The sequence below is a fragment of the Gobio gobio genome (assembly GCF_949357685.1).
Source record: "Gobio gobio genome assembly, chromosome: 20".
NCBI classification, from domain to species: Eukaryota; Metazoa; Chordata; class Actinopteri; order Cypriniformes; family Gobionidae; genus Gobio; species Gobio gobio.
The window spans coordinates 26,994,652-27,018,489 of record NC_137113.1 but is presented as its reverse complement, the minus strand read 5'-3'; the positions used below and the strand labels follow the sequence as shown (position 1 = coordinate 27,018,489).

At 42.3% G+C, this 23,838-nt stretch overlaps 1 protein-coding gene across 1 annotated transcript in view; it reads left to right on the top strand.

Moving 5' to 3' along the window:
• The window catches only part of fam20cb (FAM20C golgi associated secretory pathway kinase b), a 51,516-nt gene extending 46,320 nt beyond the window's left edge, over positions 1–5,196 (top strand). The window contains exons 7-11 of the mRNA XM_079845710.1: positions 538–647; positions 754–835; positions 932–991; positions 3,490–3,967; positions 4,886–5,196. Of these exons, the coding sequence (XP_079701836.1) occupies positions 538–647; positions 754–835; positions 932–991; positions 3,490–3,736 (499 nt within the window). The 3' untranslated portion in view covers positions 3,737–3,967; positions 4,886–5,196. The remainder of the gene's footprint in view (positions 1–537; positions 648–753; positions 836–931; positions 992–3,489; positions 3,968–4,885) is intronic.
• Positions 5,197–23,838: the final 18,642 nt, after the last annotated feature.

The window sequence follows — 23,838 nt, the reverse complement described above, 5'->3', positions numbered from 1 at the left end:
ACCTTTCTGGGCCTTGAAAGTGTTCATTAAATAGCTGTCTATGGAGGGGTCAGAGAGCTCGCGGATTTCATCAAAAATATCTTCATTTGTGTTCCGAAGATGAACGAAGGTCTTACAGGTTTTGGCATGACATGAGGGTGAGTAATTAATGACAGAAAGCTGTCAGCACATAAAGCACTTTCATTGGAACAGTGTGGAAATAAGTGATTTAGAGGCTGAAATTTAGGACATACAGTATTCATTACAAAACACCTGAATAGTAGTGTATTAAACATGCAGCATGTTTTGTCTGCTCAATTCTAATCATCTCAGATTATCATGATAGCCCTCCAGTGTCTCATTACAGTGACCTTCAGCACTTTTTTCTTTGTGCAGAGCGTGTGTTAGGGTTAGCTAATAAGGTGTGTGTGTGTGTGTGTGTGTGTGTGTGTGTGTGTGTGTGTGTGTGTGTGTGTGTGTGTGTGTGTGTGTGTGTGTGTGTGTGTGTGTGTGTGTGTGTGTGTGTGTGTGTGTGTGTGTGTGTGTGTGTGTGTGTAGATGGGAGGTGGATCCAGATTATTGTGAAGAGGTGAAGCAGACGCCACCCTATGACAGTGGCACACGCCTGCTGGACATCATGGACATGACCATATTTGATTTCCTCATGGGTAAGATTTCACAGAAGTGCATAATTTGTACTTGAACACAAAACTTAAGCTGAAATTAATCAATGCTATTTATTTAATAAATGTTAATATTTATATATCTTCACAGGAAATATGGATCGTCATCATTATGAGACTTTTGAAAAATTTGGAAATGAAACTTTCATTATTCACCTTGATAATGGAAGAGGGTAAGACATTCTCTTTTTTTACTCAACTGTCAATGAAAAAAGCTTCTTAAATTAATACAAATGTAATTTCTGTCTGATTTGTCTCTTAATCTCCAGCTTTGGTAAATATTCTCACGATGAGCTCTCCATACTGGTGCCTTTGAGTCAGTGCTGCAGGTCAGTATTAGAATTATTCATTATTTATAATTCAGTATGTGTCATGTCACTGCAAGAATCCCCAAAAGTTGTTCAGATCAAGGCTGTCAAAGTTAACGTGTCAATGTGTTTGTGGCATTTAACAAAAGCCAGTTCACTTTGTATGGTAGAAATTAATGATCAATTCATAAGTTCGCCTGCCCATCAGCTCAACCCCTTCTAATGGTACTATGTAATGGGAGAATAGGAGGAATAGGGGAGCTGGGGAGTTAGAGGGATGCTGGAAAAATGTACCCTGGGGCGGCGCAATGACGCAATCATAATGATGATTGATAGAACTGAACGATTAGGCTCCTACGTTTGGAACTTCTTTAAAAGTTCAACAAATATAAAATATCACCAATTTGTGAAACACAATGTTATTTGCTCAAACATGAATGAAAAAAGTAAGATTAAAGGGTTAGTTCACCCAAAAATGAAAATTCTGTCATTAATTACTCACCCTCATGTCGTTCGACACCCGTAAGACCTCCGTTCATATTCGGAACACAAATGAAGATATTTTTGTTGAAAGCTGATGGCTGAGAAAGGCTTCAGATAGGCCTCCATTGGCATTCAGTACATTTACACTCACAAGACGCATAAAAGGCACTTAAAACGTCGTTACAAAGTCCATCTCACCACAGTGACTCTACAATAATTTTTCGATGCGACGACAATAGTTTTTGTGCGCAAAAAAAAATCTAAATAACACCTTTATCCAACTTGTTATTGTCTTCCGTGTGTGCCTCCACGACGCATGCGCGAGAATATGACGCAGATCCGGCGTTCGGACACATGACCCAGAAGCGATTTGTTTACAAGCAGAGGAAGACACGCGTATCTAAGCTGTTGGATTCTACATTGATCGTGCTTTAGGTCTCGGCGTAGTTCTCAAAATGGGGCTTAAGTGTGCATTTCATGGATTCCCGAACGCTGGCGCTACGTCATATTCTCGCGAATGCGTCGTGGAGGCATACACGGAAGACAATAACAAGTTGGATAAAGGTGTTATTTAGATTTTTTTTTGCGCACAAAAACTATTGTCGTCGCATCGTAAAATTATTGTAGAGCCACTGTGGTGAGATGGACTTTGTAACGACGTTTTAAGTGCCTTTTATGGGTCTTGGGAGAATAAATGTACTGAATGCCAATGGAGGCCTATCTGAAGCCTTTCTCAGCCATCAGCTTTCAACTAAAATATCTTCATTTGTGTTCCGAATATGAACGGAGGTCTTACGGGTGTCGAACGACATGAGGGTGAATAATTAATGACAGAATTTTAATTTTTGGGTGAACTAACCCTTTAAGTACATAAAGTGCAGGAAAAGTTATATTATTATGTATCATGATCTGTCTAAATACCTGATTTTGATTGGCTGGAAGGTGTGCATTAAAGGGTTAGTTCACCCAAAAATGAAAATTACCCCATGATTTACTCACCCTCCAGTCATCCTAGATTTATATGACATTCTTCTTTCAGACGAATAAAATCGGAGTCATATTAAAAAAGTCCTGGCTCTTCCAAGCTTTATAATGGCAGTGAATTGTTGTCTCGTTTTTGAAGTCCATAAAAGTGCATCTATCCATCTTATAACTGCTCCACACGGCTCCTGGGGGTTAATAAAGGCCTTCTGAATGCGTTTGTGTAGGAAAAATATCCATATTTAAAACTGTATAAAGTAAAATATCTGCATATGCATATGTAAAATAACGTGATCATCAACATTAAACATAATATAAATCAAAACTCCCTCTGTGTTTGATCATCGCTCTGAATCTGATCTGGATGTAGTCTTTGACAAAAACTTGATTTTCTCGGCTTTTTGTTCAAAATGTTGCTTTTTTTTATGAAACTTACCCGTATTTAAGTGTTGATAAAAAAAGGAATGCATGACGCTAGAATAAAACTAATTTTTTTTTTTTAAGTAGAGGGTCTGCTCTTTTTTATATTTACATTTACATTTATGTATTTAGCAGACGCTTTTATGCGAAGCGACTTACAACTTGGGAGTACAGGAAGCGATTGGTCATGAAGAGTCGAGTAAGCGCAACAAGTGCCTGAAATACTGAGTCCGTGTACATTGCTCAGTGTAGCACAGGCTAGAGTAGGGAGGGGAAAAGGGAAGAAAGAGGAAAAGAAAGGCTTTTTATATATGTATATATATTGCATGCTCAGATATTCATACAAAAAATATTCTATGGCCATTACATTTTTGTGAAAATGATCAAAAACCCTGGTGTTTTTTTTTTTTAATCTACAGTTAGCCGTTGCTTATCCCTTACTTATTTAATTGATTTGAAATTGTTATTTATAAATATAAATAATTTCTATGAACTGTTATTATAGATTACTATGTGATTTAAATGAAATTACAAATATTTTAATCAATTGAAGTCCTAATTTTAAAACCCACACAAAATGTTCTGATTACTTTGTAGTTGTTGATTAGTGATTCTGACTGGTCTGTTTGACTCAGGGTGAAGAAGTCCACTCATTTACGGCTTCAGCTGTTGGCTAAGGAGGAGTTCACACTGAGTGCTCTGATGGAGGAAAGTCTACAGACTGACACGCTGACGCCCATCCTCATTAAGCCTCATCTGGAGGCCATGGACCGCCGGCTGCGTCTGGTGCTCCAAGTACTTACCGACTGCATTGAGAAGGAGGGCTACAGTAACGTAGTAGAGGACGACCTGGGCACAGAGGGCACAGTCCCACAGAGGTAGTGGGCACAGACTGATCAGCTGCTCCCGGCGGGTCCTTTGAAGTCCCACCGCAGCTCTATAGACCATGAACGTCTTGCAAGAGATGCTCTTGTTGATAAACTTTTCTGAATTCAGTGAATTCCAAAGACTCATTCCTCAACCAATGGACCATGTGTTAAAATAAGGACACACAGTAGACAGAGAAAGCAGTCCTGCATTTATTTGATTCAAAATGTAAGCTGATCTTCACATGTAACAGCCGGCGTTATAAAGCAGTGGTTCTCAACTGGTGCAGCGTCACCTAAAAATGGGGTCACAGACTTGTTCTGATGGAGAAAAAAACTACACTTAAAGGTGCAGTGTGTAATTTATGAGGATCTATTGACAGAAATGCAATATAATATACATAACTATTTTCAGTGAAGTATAAAGACCTTCCATAACAAACCGTCATGTTTTTATTACCTTAGAATGAGACATTTCTATCTACATACACTGCGGGTCCCCTAACAGTGAAGTCGCCATTTTGCGCCGCCATGTTTCTACAGTAGCCCTAAACGGACAAACTTCTCTACAGAGCGCTAGCTACTCCCTGCTGTCTCAGACGATGATGTCCTGTGTCGGCCACAGTAGCTTCTCTATTGCTTCGAAAGGGAGGGTTGAGTGGTGAGCTCACCACTAGATGCCGCTAAAATGTACAACGTGCACCTTTAAATCCAAATAATTATATACAATTATTATTATTATAGCAGCTTATAATAAAATAAAATGCAAATAATAAAAGTAAACACATACATATTAATAATAAAAACAATAAGAATTATAAATCATTATTATACAAATAAATATTTTATTGTTTATTGTTTTTTCAACATTTTCCTATTCATATAATTTGGAATATTATTGGTCTATGCAATAATAATTATTATTATTATTATTGTTATTTATATATTTTATTAAAAAAAAATAAAACAGACGCTTAAAATAGTAATTTCTCCTTTTCAACCTATATCAGGTTAAAAATTTGGCACATTGGGCCTATGCAGTTCCTGTTAGGCCTAATAATAATTTTCAGTGGAAAAATTATATTTTTGTTTACTTTTTTATGGTAAATAACTTTAGACCTGTGTTGTCACTTAATGTCTTATGTGAGCTGCAAAGCAAAACCAGTTGAGAACCACTGTTATAACGGATCTAAATACATAACAAAAACACTTATATTTCCATGTCTTTGCAGAACATCATTTAACCATTATTTGCTGTCCCTTTGGGGAAGTATTTGAACTTTAGAGATATATCAGCTATTTTTAAGAAATGAGCGAAGGCTGTGCAGGACAGATCAACTGCTACAGCGAATGTTCGGCTGAAATATTTGCAGCTAAAGAAGGTTCAAACTTTTGAGGAACTACATCTTCACAAACTCTTTCGCCGCTGTACATGACATGTGCACCTTTGTCTGAATAAATGTGGACTTTCATGTCTTTAAATACAATTCTTTATACGCTCTCCATACAAGGAGGAATAAGAGGAAATGTGCGTTCAAATAGTAATGTATTTTTCTTGACCTCATTTAGGACAAAAAGCTTTGAGTGAAATATGATTTTTCTCCCAAAAGTGTCCCATCTGTCATGTTATAGCTGATCAGAGGTTATTTATTGAGTTTCATATTTATTGTTCCAAACATGCCTCTCATACATTCTGTTACATGAAATCAGAGGTCAATTCATCTGGTACGTTAAAAAAGTTGCAGTATTTGTGCTAGCGAGTAGATGCGTAACAATGTGCAGTATATGTTGGAAAAAAAGTTGATGGTTTACTGCATTTCAGAGAAATGTCCTTAACATTTAAGAACTGGCATCATTCTGGCTTTGCCTACTCTACCTGCACATCAAGATCTGTTTTCAGTGAAATTTAAGGCAATATCAAAAATTCAACATTCAAATATTAATTATCCACAATGTCAGTAACTGCTGCATTTTCACCCACATGTGACCTATTAATTTAGCCCTTAAATTGCACAAGGATGCTGATTAAATAATGTCATCTACGAATGACTAGAATTTTCATGATATTAAAACAGCATTTTGAAACAATGTTTTGTTGTACTCAGATGAGTATGTGAATGATGTTCCTTAGATCTAATGGATGGTATACACATCTTTTAGTCCTCTGTTTCTGGCTTTCCCACATTTTTTGACCACACTAAAAAAACATTTGTCCATTTATAATCATAGAAAGGTTTTAGAAATGACACAGCCCTTAAAGAAACAGTACATGACAGTTAACTGACACATGAATACCACTTTAAGTCGTCGGCAGTAGCACAGAGGTCATGTTAGTTTTGCTGATCGATCTTAGTATAATTTTGTAAATATGAAATGCTCCAGCGTATGTGTAGACATGCATGTACATTGTATCATTCGTTGTCTCTTTAGTTCAGGGTGGGAAGGATGTGGGTGTTTATGTCCAGCTCTCTACAGCCTTTGTTGTACTACAAAACACATTTCTATTAACTGCTGAAAACGTTCTGTAAATACCATGTGAATCCAGTGCCTGTGCAATTAGAGAAATACTTGAATACTCGGTTGTGGAGATGTGAGAGTAATCAGCAGAATAAATGTGTTTTATTATACTATGGCTACATTGCAATTTCATACTTTTTGTTGTTTTCTTCATGCCTACAGTTGGTATTTTCACATTTTCAAAGGATTCCAGTATGTTTTGCTGTTGCTGTCATATTTTGTCTCTTAACGGGACTTTTTGTTTCAGTTTTTCCCTTTGGTTATGGTGCAATAAACAGAGATTAAGCAAATGGTTGTATACAGATAATCTTTTTGAATCATTTCAGTGTAATTATCATAGACTTTTGATAAACTTTTGATCTTAAAAATGTATTGTAGAGGCCATGTAAAGTGATTAGATTTCTAGGCTGTTAATATGACATGGTTATTTAGCTCATAATTGTATTAAATAGTGTTGCAGTCAAGACCACCTAAGCCGAGACCAAGTCCTAGATCAGACCAGCACTCCTTCACTTCATAAAGATCCACACATTACCGCCTGAGAAATGACTTATTTTTCAATAAATATAACTAGAATAAGACTATATAGAGCTGCTACCATTCAAAATTATTATTTGCACTGCAGAGGTGGTACAGAAGATGCATCTGTATTGGTAAACAAATGCATAAATAATGTTGAGAATAATGTTTGTTTGTTTGTTTGTTTTTTTAAATATAGAATGTTTGCATAAAAGCATTATCATATTTGCAGTCGCTCACATTTGTGAAAACAGTTCTCTTGCTCTTGTGATATTACTTAATTGTATCACGTTATAATATAAAAATCCAAATCTCATACAAGTACTTTTTTGCAACAATATCTTGAATTTTGTGAGCATTTGATTTAATTTTGGTGACATTTTTGACACAATCTCTCATTAATTTCTGAACCAGCATAATAAATCAATCAAATTAGAAGTAAGTTTGCATCTGAAGCAGTACGTTTTACATCTAATCGCATTAATGATGTTAATAAATCAATCAGACAATGCACCAGCAATTTAGTAATATCCCAGCAGTTGTTTTCTTGACCGGTCTTGAAATAAAATCCTGAGGCCAAGACTGAGTTCAAATGTGGTCGAGACCGAGACCTTCAAAAAATGGTCTTAAGAGCGGTCTGGTGTACTACAACACTACATGATGGTGTTCAGTGTTTGTGTGTATCACACTGTGCACCTTCTCAGCTCGTGGAAAAGTGCTTGAGATGAGCTTTGATTCATCATGTGACTCTCTTCACCACTATGTTTGGTGGTTATCAGTGTATTACAAAGGTAGGCCTACAAAACAGATAGTAGTACTTCCATAGGTTGGTAAATTAACATTATATCAGTTAATGAAATATGGTTTCTTACTGTAAAATTAGGTTAAATCTGTAAAAGCTAAAATGTTGCTATACCTTAATTTAGGGTAAATTTCTGGCAACCACATCTGTGTGTTTTTTTTTTTTTTTACCATACATTTAAAGGAATTTGTTTTTAGATACTTCACCTTTAAATTCATGTTTTTATCACTCGTGGAATTTTTAATATGCAAAGCCTCAAATATTTATCATAGCCCCTAAGCTTACTACAATCAATTAATTCAGTTTATTGACACCCCTTCAATTAAAAAATATAGGCGTTTAGATATAGAATCAAATAGCGAGGCAAATTATCGTTGTTTGACGTCCATCAGAAAAGTGAAGTCAAAGTTTTGAAACTTTATTTTATTCATATAGCCTAAAGTTAATTTTATTTTTATGATTTTGTTTTATTACCATACAGTATTCCTAACATTTCTACCTCCGTAATATTTCAGTCCGAATCGGCACATGACAGCGCAGATTAGTTAAACTGTTAATAACTTAAATCCTCCCTTGTGTCTTTTTGCACGCATTTTGGAAAGAACAGAAGAAATGACTGTAAGTGCCTTGCAAAGTGGACGTTTATGCGCAATTAATAGCTAATGAAGATTTTGCACACGAATAGAATAAGTATAAGGTGAGTGCTTCGTTTTTCAGTTTGAGTAACTATAGTAACAATATTTGTAATTGATCACTGACATTGTTTATTGATTATTATTAAAACATTACTAACTATGTGATGTCTGAAATATTCCAGCCTCAGGCTGCTCCAGATCCAGAAGAGCTGCTTTCTCTCAGATGGCTGGTCAGGAAATTTGGAGACCCTGTTCTGATGACCGTGATCAGGATCCGCTGCCAGACCTGACCCAGGCACAGAGCCAGGATCTTCCTAGGCATTTAGCACATCTGTCTATGTCTGAGTTGTCTGTTTCTGTGTCCACTGGCAGAGCGGCAGCCAACAGAGCTCAGATGATGGACATCCATCCACTTCATCTAAATGCTCTTGCAGGGGTCAGAATAGGCTTTTAATAAAACAGTTATGGCTCAGTTTCTATTTCTATTTTCAATGGCTGATTTGAAATTTCCCAGACTCCAGATCCAGGAGAACTGCTTCCACAGATTCTTCACCTAGCATCATGTCATCATTATCCTTGTCCCTTAGCAGCAGAGGCTCGTACAACGTCATTTGGAGGAGGAGTGGCGATGGATCGGATAACCGAAACGAATAGGGCAGGTCCGACGGCCTCAAAGGGTTTCTGTGCCCTCCGCTGCCAGGTCCTGTCGAGCCAACAGAGACTTCAAATGGCCGAACTGCTCAGGGTGCAATGTAGGCTTCTCCTGTGAACAGATCTCAACAGGTGAGAGATTGAAATAAGGCTGTGCAGTGTACAGACAGAGATTTTGCTATTTCATGCATAACTGCTTAAAGGTCCTATGGCATGACATTTTCATTTTATGAGGTTTTTGAACATTAATATGAGTTCCCCTAGCCTGAATATTGTCCCCAAGTGGCTAGAAATTTTGATCGGTGTAAATCGAGTTTCTGTCTTTCTCTGCCTTTGAGAAAATGACAGCTAAGATGAGCTGATCTTGAATTTTTCTGTTATGACGTCAAAACAGGAACGGTTACCTCCCTTTCCTCCGCCCAGAGAATGTGGCACGCCCATGCGAGTGCCATATTTGTTTGTCCTCGAGAGATCATGGCTTGTGAACGAGTGAATGCTGGCAGTTTCTCAGTTTTTGGATGTACAAATGAAAATAAGTCTTTTTTCAGTTCCTTCTGATCTGTGATCAGTGATTTCTGATGTGTAGCTAATTATTCAAGTTCACACAGAACTTTATTATTCGTGCTGCGGCTTCTCTCTCTCCCGGCAGAACGGTGTTTTCTATCTTGTGAGTCAGTGTTTTTGTACATCCTCGTCGCGTCTATCTGTTCTAAAATGTGCATACAGTCGTGAGTTTCTGCTCAACATCGGCAGAGGCACATCTTTAGAGATAAACCTCACGCACGCCGAAGCTCGGGCTGCACTGACCGGTCGGCCTTCAACATCACGACCCCCAGTACTGCATCTCGCCCACAGCGGAGGCACCATACGTGGCGCGAGATTAAGCAGAAGGGGGGTAAGCGCGGGGTATCCGGGCTAGGCTAGCCAGCTATCCCCACAATAAACTGGATTACATTCGATTACTGCGCTGTTGTGTCTTTGTTTGCGCTGTGTACTCAATGCGTCACTGACGCTTTTCATATGATAGGAAAATATCTAACTCTTACTCTTACGAGTTACTCGTACCTCGTTCATCTCGAAAGCTGTAATGCTACATTACATGTGTTACAAAGTTGGAAGACGGGCTCGGCGTGACTGGGACTCGTGTTTATTCAGAACTCTCAGATACAAACAAAATAAACTTGCGCTGACAGCGCTCTCACAACTCGGTAGTTACAATATAACTCTGTTAGCAATCGCTCCATCTCTGGTACATTAGTGATGTCCGGTTCACGAACGAATCGTTCTTTTGAACCGGTTCTTTTTAGTGAACCGGTCGAACCAGTTCACCATATCGGACTGAATCGTTCTAAACGGTTCGCGTCTCGAGTCAGCGCTGATCCATAATTTACTAAAGTTACTAACTTTCTGACATATGTGACAGTCCCTCCAACTAGAAATAAACGAATAACCTGAAGTATATGCTAGTAACTACAACAGTTCACTGAACTGAGACGTGCTGAGAGAACTGATGAGAAGTGAACTCAGGTCCATCCGTCTCTCTGGCAGGCTCGTAGACCTCGTTAAACCACGCCCCCTCCGCTATAACATCTAATACTCATTTCAAATGCAAAGATGTCAGCCAATCACAACAGTGGGCGTTTTTACTGAAGTCTCACAGCAGACACGCCCATTGAAACAGGGTATTCAGCCAGAGGGTAAACATCAATATAGAAATAATGCCTTTTATTTCTAAATTATGACATTTTATGATGTAAAAATCATACTAACAATATAAGTACACCACAGAATACATTATAAAATAAAATAAAAAATCCATGCCATGGGACCTTTAAGGTTTTTATCATGTTAATGTCCGGTCACATTTACTGTTGCTCAGCAAAATTCTGCTGAAATTTTATTTGTTTTTTAGAAGTATTTTAATTGGACATTCGTCTAACATTTTCAGAACATTCAAAATGAACACTCCCATAATGCAAAATTATAAAAAAGAATGTTCCTTTAAAACATTTTGGAAACATTTACAAAACTGGACATTTTGAACATTCAGGGAACATTTCGAAATAACGTTTTCTTAATTTAATGGTAATGTTAGCAAAACGTTCTCAATAAGTCATGAACTCAGTGGTACTTGCTCTGTCTGACACACACCCGAAATATGCGCACAGAAAGCCGCTTCTCAGACAGCATACAATCCCGAATAGAATTCTATTTCACAACTTATTGCTTTTGAATTGTCAAATACACACAAAATTGTTAAAATGGCTGTCGTGCCTAGTATTACAGAATTACAGTATTACTTCTTTCAGTTTATGTCTATGGAGAGTCACGCAGGGACTGTGCTCCTCCGCAGCGGTTCCTACCAGTCCGGTCTGAAATAGTCCCAATATAAACACTTATTATAAGTGTACCATAATGATTCAGGATAAGACAAAAACACGGTTTGGAAGATGGATTCATGTTGTACATTCTCATTATATAATTTTTGTAAATCTTGAACACAAAAAAGTTACAGACAGCAGCTTTAATATAATATAAATATATTTTAAGATATGGCCCATATTATCTTTGCCAATACCAGAACTGAGCCACATGTGCCAGAGTTGGCCAAATGAAGCCAAAAAGATCAGATATAACAAGAAAATAACTATATCTTGACTATTAATATTGTGAAATAAGATTTTGGGACATTTATGCAGTCATTAAGCAGAAGTCATGCGGAGAGCTTGGAAATATTTCCATTACTTTGGATTTGTTTACAGATGAGAATTTAACTGATCCTGAGCCATCATCACCTGCGTCAGATCACTCCGACGTCGAGCCAAATGATGGGAAATCGCCAGTCATTATTTCTACAACATAATTTTAAACAGTATTGTCATCTTGTTTTTCACAAAAAATAAGGCTTACGGCTTGTTTTCAGAGAATATTAATATTATTTTCCCCATATTAATATTATTTTTCTTGTCACAACCAGCACTGATATTTTTTAAATAAAACAAAGGATCTAGCAAGCTCATATATTTCAAATTTTTTTTTAAATTTCAGAGTCTTTTGAGTCTCTCTATAACGTGGGAGAGATGATTGGATCCGGAGGATTTGGCAGGGTGTACAAGGGAATATGCAAATTTGATGGCAAAAAGGTAAATCTCACTGAATTGTACAAACATTTTGCTTGTGCATGCATCAAAACATATTTAAAACAATTTACATATTTTCTTTTTTTGTTGCAGGTTGCCATCAAGCAGATAAGCAAGATTGACAACGATCGTTATCTTTATATTGTAAGTTGGCCAAAACCTGATTATGTATTTAGTTGTTTAAGTGCAGATTACTGTAGTTAATACACCCGTAGGAAGCATTAGGTGTAAATGTGATTGACAAATAAGCCTAGAGGCACCAAATAACTTTGAGCTGAAAAGGCTCTTTTGAATGTATCTAAAAAGATACACTTAAAAATAATGTTTTTCCCAGAGCCTTGCGTGAGCTTGCTGGACTATATCGTTCGTAAACCCATACAGTATGAACCAACAGCACGGTTCATCACGCAACAGGCTCTGCTGGCAGTACAAATCTGCATCAAGCATGGTGTTTTTCATAATGACATTTATGCGCAGAATTTCCTGTTAAAGGAAAGCACGTTGGGGCTCAAGCTGATAGACTTTGGCTGTGGTCAGCTATTTAGTAGTGATGGCTACGAGAGCAACACATACACTGGTGAGCATTTTGAGAGTGTGGAAACCTGAATGTAGTGACTTATTAATTATTTGATGCTTTAAAGAGCTCAACAATGTGCAAATGTCTTGATTACAGGAGTACCGGTCCGGATGACTGTCTTAACAGAACCTCGATTCCACGCCGTCCCAGCAAATGTCTGGGCACTAGTCAAAGTGAAGTGATGTGTGGCCAAGTATGGTGACCCATACAGTACTTGGAATGCATTTAACCCATCCAAGTGCACACACAGTAGTCAACACACACACACACACACACAGTGAATAAACACCCAGAGCAGTGAGCAGCCATTGCTGCGACGCCCGGGGAGTAGTTGGGGGTTCGGTGCCTTGCTCAAGGTCACCTCAGTCGTGGTATTGAGGGTGGAGGAGAGTGCTGGTTATTCACCCAAGATATTTTTGGATGTAGAATGTAGCGGACCCTGTCTGAATGATGGCCAAACTTTACTGATGGTTTATGAAGTTTATAACATCGTTTTTCACTCCATAAAAATCACTGTAAAGGCCTGTACACACCGGGACAAATATCGCACGCGCTTATCACCAGCGTTTTTCGTGACGTTTTTCTGCGCGTCTTGAGTGTACACACCCAAGTGATTTTCACTGGCGATGCGCTGAGTGAACGTGCACATTCAGTAGATGCGCTCCCGGTACACAAGGTGGTGCTGCGGCCCTTTACGCTTCTGACACTCGCTTGTCACACAGAAGAAGAAGAGAGACAGTATTTACGTGCTTGCCAAAACCATAGATATATTATGTCTATGCCCAAAACCATTCACACACTTTTTGCTAACTGGCAAGCAGCATTAGCAGCTCATCTTCTTCTTTGTCTACTTACTACTTCTTCGTCCTATCAATGTGTGCTCGGCAAGACCGTTTTGTGCTTGAGCGCCACCAAGTCGTGTTTTACTGTCACTTCAGCAGCTCCAGGCACGTGAACAAAAGCGCTGATCTCATTGGTCGGCCAGTTTTTAACGCGCCGCGTCAAAATAAAAAAACGAACCCAAGGCGGGTTTTTTTAAATGACTCTTTTACGCCTGTCGTTTTGCGCGTCAGTGTGCACACTCACATTGGCGCCCTTTGTTTAGTCACGAGGCGTTAAACGTCGGCGATAAACGCGCGCGAAAATCGTCCCGGTGTGAACAGGCCTTAAGAGTTGAACAAACAAAGCAGAAGTGCACACTAACATCTCGTTCACAAACTCTCTCCGTTGTATTATCAATAACATACACAGCAAATTATACAAAAACACTCAGTATAATAAAACTAACAGTAAACAAACACATACAGACCGTATGCTTATTCGGGGGTGCTAATAAACTGTATCTGAAAACAACTCCGACAAACTGCTAGCTCTCCCTTTTACTACACGTATACTATAATACCCATCAAAATAGGAGTCTTCCTTAGTAAGACAGATAATGAAAACCTTAAACCTACTAAAATCTAAACTCAGAAATATCAAAAATATATACAAAAACAAATTAGACGATAAATCACAATAAAGTCTTTGACGCAGAAGGACCACCTCTCGTCGAGGAGCATTCCAGTGAGACTTAAATACAAAAAAAATATATAAAATATATATAACATTTTAAACTAAATATAGAGGGAGATTAATTTTGGAAGCAAGGGTAAGGTTTACAGATCACAATGCAAACGGGAGAAGCCTCATTACGGTCGTCACCATCACAGATGACAACATCCAGGATCAACACTGTTCATGTACTGCAGGGTAAAATTAAATTAATTTACATTTAACCTGTTTAATATGGAGAGGCACTGAAATGTAGACTTTTGTTTTTGACCTACACTGTTAACGTTACATGACTTGAGAACAGTTAGTTATATCGGTTTTTATGTTAGCAGGGAACTTTAATCGTAACTTAATGAGTATGACAACCATAAAATACTCTCAGGATACCTGGAATCAGTGTTACAGTACCCCAGACGCATCGTTTTACCATTTTTGTAGCATAAACACCATCAAACCAATAAGAGCATGGATTTTCCAATGTTTCTCTATGGCGCTGAAACCTAAAGATGTCCGAGTTCCGGTCTCAGTGCGACTGATACTCAACTGCAATTGGCTCATCTGTGTTCGAGGGGCGGGGCTTACGATAGGTAAATTGGACAGAAATCAGACAAGCCAACGTTACATTTCAGAATTACAACTTATCCAAAAGTGAGTGAATAATATTGATAACATTGATAAACACACACATAAAGCAAAGGCTCTGAACAGAAACTGTTAAAGAAGAAGTATGTAAGATTTTTTTATATATAGCTCAATGTATAGCGAGAGTTTGGGGCGTGGGTACTGTAGCAGGCGGAGGCCATGGGAAAAAAAATAGCTCACTCGATCCTTCTAGCTAACGTCACCTTCTCCACCACTTAAATTGAAACGATAGTCATTTGACAAGGCATCTAGTCAATTTGTTAAAAAAAAAACTTTACTGTACTAACAACATATGTACACGCTACCCAGTTCGCTGTTTAGTGTTTGTGATTCAAAGTGAAGAAGCTATCATTAGGTGCGTTTACATGGAGCACTGTAATCGGTTTAAAAGTCCAAACCGAATGAAATTGTAATCGGTTTGAGAGGGGTGTGATAAACCTTTCCATGAACCGATCAAACGAAAAATTCCACCATGTAACCGACCTGATCCGATTACTTTGAGTGCACGTGTTTCTGTGACGTGATATATAGCGCGCGCCTCCACAACTGAAGAGCGCGCGCCGCGCTCAAACCAGGCTAATGTTGACATGTTTTTTTACGGTCTATGGTCTGAAGCAACATGTCTGGGTGTGGACGTATTTCAGTATATGAGAAACACCCACGTCTGCTCCATGCACACGAGAGCTCATGTTCTCGATGAGAAGAGGACCAGACTTCACTGTGAAACCGAATGCAATCTTCAACAGTGGGCATGTTTTAAGCGCGGAACACACTTCGATCCGAGTTCCCACACCAACATCGATCAACATGTATCACGAAATTCAAACGATAAATGCCGTTTTGACGCTCTTTAATGTGGCATCACTGATCACATCACAGTTCAAGCGGCGCGCGCGTGAACGCGATCATCTGTGAGCGCGATCGATCATCTCTTCCTTAAGAATAAACATGAATGAACATCTAAGGTGTGTTGAGGATACATTACAACTTACTGTCACGTATCATATGTGGTGTAATCGCTAAATCAGTGTTTCAACGGGGAAAAGACGTCAATATAACTGCTGTAAACTAAACAATGTCATGTAGCAGGGCCGTGCAGAGAGTTCTTCAGGGGCAGGGGCTCAAATGTAAAAAAGGGGCATATATATATATATATATATATATATATATATATATATATATATATATATATATATATATATATATATATATATATATATCCTTATGCTCATCAAGCCTGCATTTATTTAATCAAAAATACAGAAAAAACAGTATCCTAATATTGTGAAATATTATTACATTATGTTCTTTTTAACTTTTTATTAATCAAAGAATCTTGAAAAGAGTATCACAGTTTCCATCATTGACATTAAATCCTCATATTAGAATTATTTCTGAATGATCATGTGACACTGAGTAATGAGTAATGATGCTGAAAATCCAGCTGTGATCACAGGAATAAATTATATTTTTAATTATTTTAAAATAGAAAACCATTATTTTAGTAATATTTCACAATATTGCTGTTTTTTATTAAATAAATGCAGGCTTGATGAACATAAGAGACTTATAATGCTGCATAATATTCAAAAATGGTAAGTTAATATAATAAAGTCCTTTCACGTCACCATTTCTCCAGCCTACACTTCATATAATAGGCCTGTAGGTGCCGGCGGCACTTGGGTTTTGTTAACTTTGATAGTTTCATGAAATAGTAAACGGTGTATCAATATACATAAATACAAGTGAATTTAACACTACTTACCATTAATGCGACTTTTGCTGCTGTGGTTTTGTGCAGGGATTTGTTTGTTGTCTGTTAAAATCCATTTAGTTAGTGATGGAATTTAAAATATGACACAAACCACAGGAAATCGTTCCACAAACGTTAGTTCGTCTGTCCATGCAATTTTCAACCGATTTATGAATAAGAACAGAAAATTACCGCTTCACTTTACATCGCCCAATGGAATTTGAACTTGCTTTGCCAGATCACGATTGGTTGGTGTAACATATGACAAACGGGCATTGGTGAATTGTGTAATACTTATATAATATATAGATTTGTAATTAAATCAACACATTAGCTCTGATTATGGATGGAAAAAAAATATTGGTTTACTTTTTTCCCGTAAGGCCACACACTCTCTGAAAGGACCATATTTGGCTCGAGAGCCGTTTCCGAGCAGTGGAAAATCAGCTGTCAATCAAAACGCACGCAACCCATAGCAACGCGTTATGGCAACGCCTCAACAGAAATTGTCCGACTTTTGAGCCGTTCGTTATTATAATCACATTTATTTAGTTTTATTGACCACGATATTATCATTGATATTTGTCTGAGAAGGGCACTTTTGATTCATTTTGAAAAAGGGCAGGGGCTCGAGCACCCAAAGCCCCCCCCTCTGCACGTGCCTGTCATGTAGGCTAACTTTAGCATCACATTTACCTCAGGCAGTCATTCAGTGTCCACAGAATTTTATTCACTAGAGTAAATCAACTCTTTCACTAAATATATGACCTATACTAACGTTATATTCATTATATTTTACTTAACCTGTTAATGATATCTTGATTATTTCATGTATGTTTAAATAAACCTGTCATGAAAATGACAGACACTCTGTATAAATGATTATATTTCTACAGCGAATTGGATAAAAAACTATTTTATTAGATTTAGAAGTTATTGCAAAAACTGCCGCATGTGAAGTTTACATGTTTGCGTATGCTATTTGAGTGTTGATTATTAGACCTAAAAATAAATAGCAACTGAATTTAGGCTAATAGTTTGGGCTCTGTTGTTAACCTTTAATATTAATGTGCAAGTAAGGGTTCCCTATATAGTTTACAGCAATATCTTCAATAAACTTTTAGTTATAATTTAATTCATTTAAGTACTTCTTTTTTTTCAGTAAACCAATAAAAATAAATAAAAAGCCATTTTGTAAAACTGCTGTACCGAACCCGTACCGAACCGTCAGTTTTGTGTACCGCTATCCGTATTCTACAGTTAACATATAGGCTATGGCAGTCTTTGTTTTGATACACTATTATGTTGAAGGCCTACAGAGAAAATAGTTGTATCTTTAAGCAGTTGCACTTGTTCTGAATGCACTTTCTTGTAGTAGTCCTACACAGAAAAATTTAAATGCACTAGACCTAAATGCACTTTGTTTTTATGAGAGAACATTTAATTTTAAAACCTTTCTGTAGGCCTGTACATTATTATTTAATGTACAAATTAGTGGGGTCAAGTTAAAAATTTTAGTTTGAATTTTATTTTATACTGTGCATTGTTGCAATGTGCTAAATAAATATTGGCATAATTTGTAATTGATTTATTCTTTGAAACTTTAATATTAATTTATGCAATTGCAATGCCTTGATTTTAGTAAAGTTAGTACACAGTCATAGTCATAGATGCAATGGTACTAATAATTGGCATAATTTCTTTCGGTGTTTCGGTTTTCGGCCTTGGTTTCCTCTTTTTCGGTTTTCGGTTTCGGCCAAGAATTTTAATTTCGGTGCATCCCTAGTATAGGACATAAATTAGTTCCCTTTCGTTCAGTCACTCCGACGTACGTCAGTGACTGACGAATGGGGGTTTCGCCTAGAAGCCAATTACCTTCGAGGTGTTTAACAGCGTCCAATGGCCTGCCAATGCCATGGGCATGCGGAATTTGCATGCGTAACTCCGCCCCACCTCGTAGGTATATAAGGAAGTACGCTAGCAACATCGCATTATGTTTCTGCTTTGGAGCCAAGAGAATCTCTTCACTCCTTCAAGCCTGCTAACTGAGTCTTTGTCAGCCTTCGAGACGAACAGCTTTCCAGAGGCGTTGGTGTCTACGGCGCGTTCCAGTGATCGCATACTGCCTGCCTGCTGATCTACGCAGTGGTCCGTCTGACAGCTGGTGTGTGGTCCCTGGGCGCTTCGGCGTCTCTGCGAAGCGTCCTCTCACAAAAGAGCTTGCACGTGGCACGTCCTTTTCAGGATGTCTCGCCTGTGTACTTCTGGGTGTGGCCGGTCGTTGAAATCCTTTGATGGGCACAATCTCTGCTTGGTATGCTTGGGCGTTCAGCATGCTCAAGCAGCGTTTGTGGATGAGTCATGTTCCCACTGCGGGAACATGACCATCGCGGTGCTGCGGTCAAGACTCAAGGATCTTCGTAATGAAGTGAAAGTCCCCTCTACCACACCCCGATCTACCGTTCCCCCCGTGGTCGGTACTTCGGCTGGTGGTCAGGGTGATCTGAGGGTCACGGTGTGGAACAAAGCCCCGATGCTCATGCCTCGGGCCACACACCCCTCTAGCGCTCCGCAACCCGCGAGTGTCCAGGCTGAAATCGCGGGGCCAGCACCGGCTCCCCCGCGCATTTGGTTTGGTGCTCCGGAGGATGATGCGATGTCGGTCACCGCATCACAAGGTGGGCTCGAGTCCTCTGAGGATGATGACTTGGCTGTGCTGCCGCCTTCGGGCGCGCCAGCATTGCCCGAGTCGGACCCAGAGCTGACAGCCATGTTGTCTCGGGCAGCCGCGAGTCTAGGGTTAGAGTGGAACCCTCCACCCTGTCCCGAACGCTCGCGGCTCGATGATTGGTTTTTGGGGACCCGCGCTGACTCACGTCAGTCCCCGCCCCCAATACCTTTCTTTCCCGAGCTGCATGAGGAGATTGCCTGGTCCTGGAAGTCCCCGTTGTCTTCCCGTGATCGGTCTGCAGTCTCCTCCGCCTTCTCCACCCTTGATGGGGCCGCGGCCAAAGGGTACACTGGGGTCCCCCAGGTTGAACGTTCTGTTGCGATGCAACTGTGTCCTCAGAGCGCTTCGACCTGGCGTGGCGATCCTAAGCACCCCTCCAAAGCCTGTCTTCACATCAACCTTGGTGGCGAAATCGCACAGAGCTGCGGGGCAGGCTGCCGCCTCTTTGCATGCCATGGCGATCCTTCAGGTCTACCAGGCCAGGATCCTCAAGGACATGCACGAGGGTGGAGTTGATCAGGGGCTCTTAGATGAGCTGCGTGCCGCCACCGACCTCGCTCTCCGGGCGACGAAGGTGACCGCACGCTCCCTGGGTCAAGTGATGTCCACAAACCTGGTCCAGGAGAGACATCTGTGGCTTAACCTGGCCGATAGGCGGGACACCGAGTGGACACGTTTCCTCGATGCCCCCATATCCCAGGCTGGCCTCTTTGGCGGCGCGGTTGAAAACTTCGCCCAACAGTTTTCAACCGCCCAGAAGCAGACTGAGGCTATAAAGCAAATACTGCCCCGGCGGCCAGCTGCTGCTTCCACCCAGCCACCGGCACAGTCGCCTCAGCCTGCTCGCAGCCGAGGACGCCCTCCTAAGGCTCCCGCCCCTCCCACCTGGTCCAAGCAGCAGCCATCACCCGGGCCGGGTCGCGGAGGAAGCCGTAGGAAGGCGTCCCAGTCCCCTCAGGCCGCCCCGCGCCCCACTAAACGCCAGGCCAAGCGGGGCTCCTGAGACGGACGGCTCAGGGATGGGAAATTCTTTCCAGGAGATGGTAGCAGGACCACTCCTTCCCCCGGTGGAGGGCCGGGGGAGAATCCTTTGTTCAGCTGCTGGCCCCCGGGTCAGCAGCACCCTAATTTGGTCAATGAAAGAATTAACACTCCCATCCCTGAGCCCCCAGAGAACGGTGATGCCAGTGCGCGCCACCCACGGGTCCCGCCACTCGCATCCCTCTCTGTCGCCAGCCCCCTGGCAGAGCAGACCCCATTGGAACGTGCGTCCTTCCCTGGTCTCCTCTGTCAGGACGCAGCCGTTAACCGCACCCCCACACCGGGACGCCCAACAGCCTCCCTTGTCCGGGTCGGTAACGCTGCATCGCTGCCCCACACCGGGTACGTCTGTAGTCCGAATGACCCCGCTGGTGCAGTTCCTGGGAGCCTGGCTTCAGATTCCAGGGCTGTCCCGCTGGGTCGCGAAGACAATCAGGCGCGGCTACACTATTCAGTTCGCGCAGGCTCCTCCCTGCTTCCGGGGAGTCCGCTTTACTATGGTCGGGGCCAATGCCCCTGTCATGCGAGCAGAGGTTGCCACCCTACTGGCGAAGGGTGCAATCGAGCCTGTCCCTCCAGCCGAGATGAAGTCCGGGTTTTACAGCCCCTACTTCATTGTACCCAAAAAGACCGGTGGGTTAAGACCAATCCTGGACCTGCGCATCTTGAACCGTTACCTACACAGGCTTCCGTTCAAGATGTTGACAGCAAAACGCCTTTTCGAATGCGTTCGTCCCGGCGATTGGTTTGCAGCGATCGACCTGAAGGACGCCTACTTTCATGTCTCCATCCTACCTCGACACAGACCGTTCCTACGGTTTGCTTTCGAGGGGCGGGCATACCAGTACGCGGTCCTCCCATTCGGGCTATCTCTGTTCCCTCGCGTCTTTACGAAGATTGCCGAGGCAGCCCTTGCGCCCCTACGGCAGCACGGGGTTCGCATCCTGAACTACCTCGACGACTGGCTCATACTGAGTCACTCTCGAGAGCAGGTTTGCGAACACAGAGATCTGGTTCTCCACCACTTAGCCCGTCTGGGCCTTCGGGTCAACTGGGAGAAGAGCAAACTTTGCCTCGTGCAGAGGATCTCTTTTCTCGGTATGGAGATCGACTCGGTCGCCATGTGCGCCCAGCTTACGAGCGAGCGCGCGCAGTCTCTGCTGACTTGCCTCCGTCAAATCGAGAGCAAGAGTGCGGTTCCACTGAAACATTTTCAGAGGCTCCTGGGGCATATGGCATCTGCAGCCGCGGTGACGCCGCTCGGATTGCTACATATGAGACCGCTTCAGCACTGGCTTCGCGATCGAGTCCCGAGATGGGCATGGCGGTCTGGCACGCTCCGGGTCCAAGTAATCCGGGCCTGCTTACAGACACTCACTCCATGGTCGAACCTCAGCTTTCTACGGACCGGTGTGTCCTTAGAACGAGTTTCCAGGCATATTGTTGTGTCAACAGATGCCTCCACCACGGGCTGGGGTGCCATGGCCCATGTGCAATGGACAAGCAGCCGCGGGCTCCTGGACAGGACCCCAGCGCTTTCTGCATGTCAATTGCCTCGAGTTGCTGGCAGTACGGTTCGCCCTGCACCGCTTCCGAGCGTTGCTGAGGGGTCAACACGTACTTGTCCGGACAGACAACACGGCCACTGTAGCGTACATCAACCACCAGGGCGGTCTACGCTCCAGCCGTATGTCTCAACTCGCCCGCCATCTCGTTTTATGGAGTCAGAAGCACCTGAGGTCCCTTCGTGCTATCCACATCCCGGGAGAACTGAACCGTGCAGCCGACGAGCTCTCACGGATTCAGCCACTTCCTGGAGAATGGAGACTCCATCCCCAGACGGTCCAGCTGATTTGGGAACAGTTCGGCGACGCACAGGTAGATCTGTTTGCCTCCCACGACTCTTCCCACTGCAGCCTGTACTATTCCCTGACCGAGGGCATGCTCGGCACGGATGCACTGGCGCACAGCTGGCCCCAGGGCCTACGCTTATATGCGTTTCCCCCAGTGAGCCTTCTCGCACGAGTACTGTGCAAGATCAGGGAGGACAAGGAGCAGGTCATGTTGGTCGCCCCGTATTGGCACGGCCAGACCTGTTTCTCAGAACTGCTACTCCTTGCGACAGCCCCTCCCTGGCCAATTCCTCTGAGACCGGACCTCCTCTCTCAGAGACGGGGCACTCTATGGCACCCGCGTCCAGCGCTCTGGAAGCTCCACGTGTGGCTTCTGGACGGGACGCGGCAGGTTTCGGTGGCCTCCCACCTGTGGTGGTCGCCACCATCACTTCCGCTAGGGCAGAGTCTACACAACACCTCTATGCGTTGAAGTGGAACCTCTTCGTCACCTGGTGCTCTTCCCGCCTAGAAGACCCCTGGAAATGCCCGATCGGGTCCGTGCTTGCGTTTCTCCAAGAGGGGCTGGAGGGAAGGCTGTCTGAGAGTGGCTCCACCCTGAAAGTGTATGTGGCCGCAATATCTGCCCATCACGACCTCTTGGGAGACAAAAAGGTAAGTCAGCACGACCTGATCATCAGGTTCCTGAGGGGGGCGAGGAGACTGAATCCTCCTCGCTCTCCTCTCGTTCCCTCTTGGGACCTCTCAGTAGTCTTGAGTGCTCTGCAGAGGCCTCCCTTTGAGCCTTTGCGGTCGGTCGATATTAAGTTTCTGTCGATGAAGACGGCTCTGCTGACCGCATTGGCCTCTCTTAAGAGGGTCGGGGACCTGCAGGCATTTTTGGTTGACGAAGTGTGCCTAGAATTCGGGCCGGCTAACTCTCACGTGATCCTGAGACCCCGGCCTGGATATGTGCCCAAGGTTCCTACCACTCCCTTCAGACATCAGGTAGTGAACCTGCAAGCGCTGACTTTGGAGGAGGCAGACCCAGCCTTGGCATTGCTCTGTCCAGTACGCATTCTCCGTGCTTACTTAGACATGACGCAGTGTTTCAGGACCTCAGACCAGCTCTTTGTCTGTTATGATGGAGAGCGGAAGGGAAGAGCTCTCTCAAAGCAGAGGTTGTCGCACTGGATAGTGGACACCATTGTTTTGGCTTACCAGCAGTAAGGTCGACCATGTCCCCTTGGTGTGAGGGCACACTCCACCCGGAGTGTGGCCTCCTCTTGGGCTCTAGCGCATGGCGCCTCGCTAAGAGCAGAGCTGCAGGCTGGGCGACACCTAACACATTCGCCAGATTCTACAATCTCCGAGTGGAGCCAGTGTCCGACTATGTAATCGCCCCCCCCCCCCCCCCCCCCCCCCCCCCGATGGGCCGGTAATGGACCAGGCTCTGGTGTCTTCGCTTGCTCGCCACTCCACTCCACAGACTGGATACGTGCGATATTCTCCTCAGGTGAGCTCCCCGAGAGCCCTGAGCTATGGCCTTTGGAGGATTCACCTTGACAACAACAACTCTTTGGTCTTTAAAAATGACTGATATTCATTTTGTGGTCAAATTTAGCACTCTTATGGAAATATGATACAATTTTGTAATAATTTATATCTAACTTAAATCATAAATCAACATCTCAGGAAAACCATATGGGGTTTCTAATCGAAAT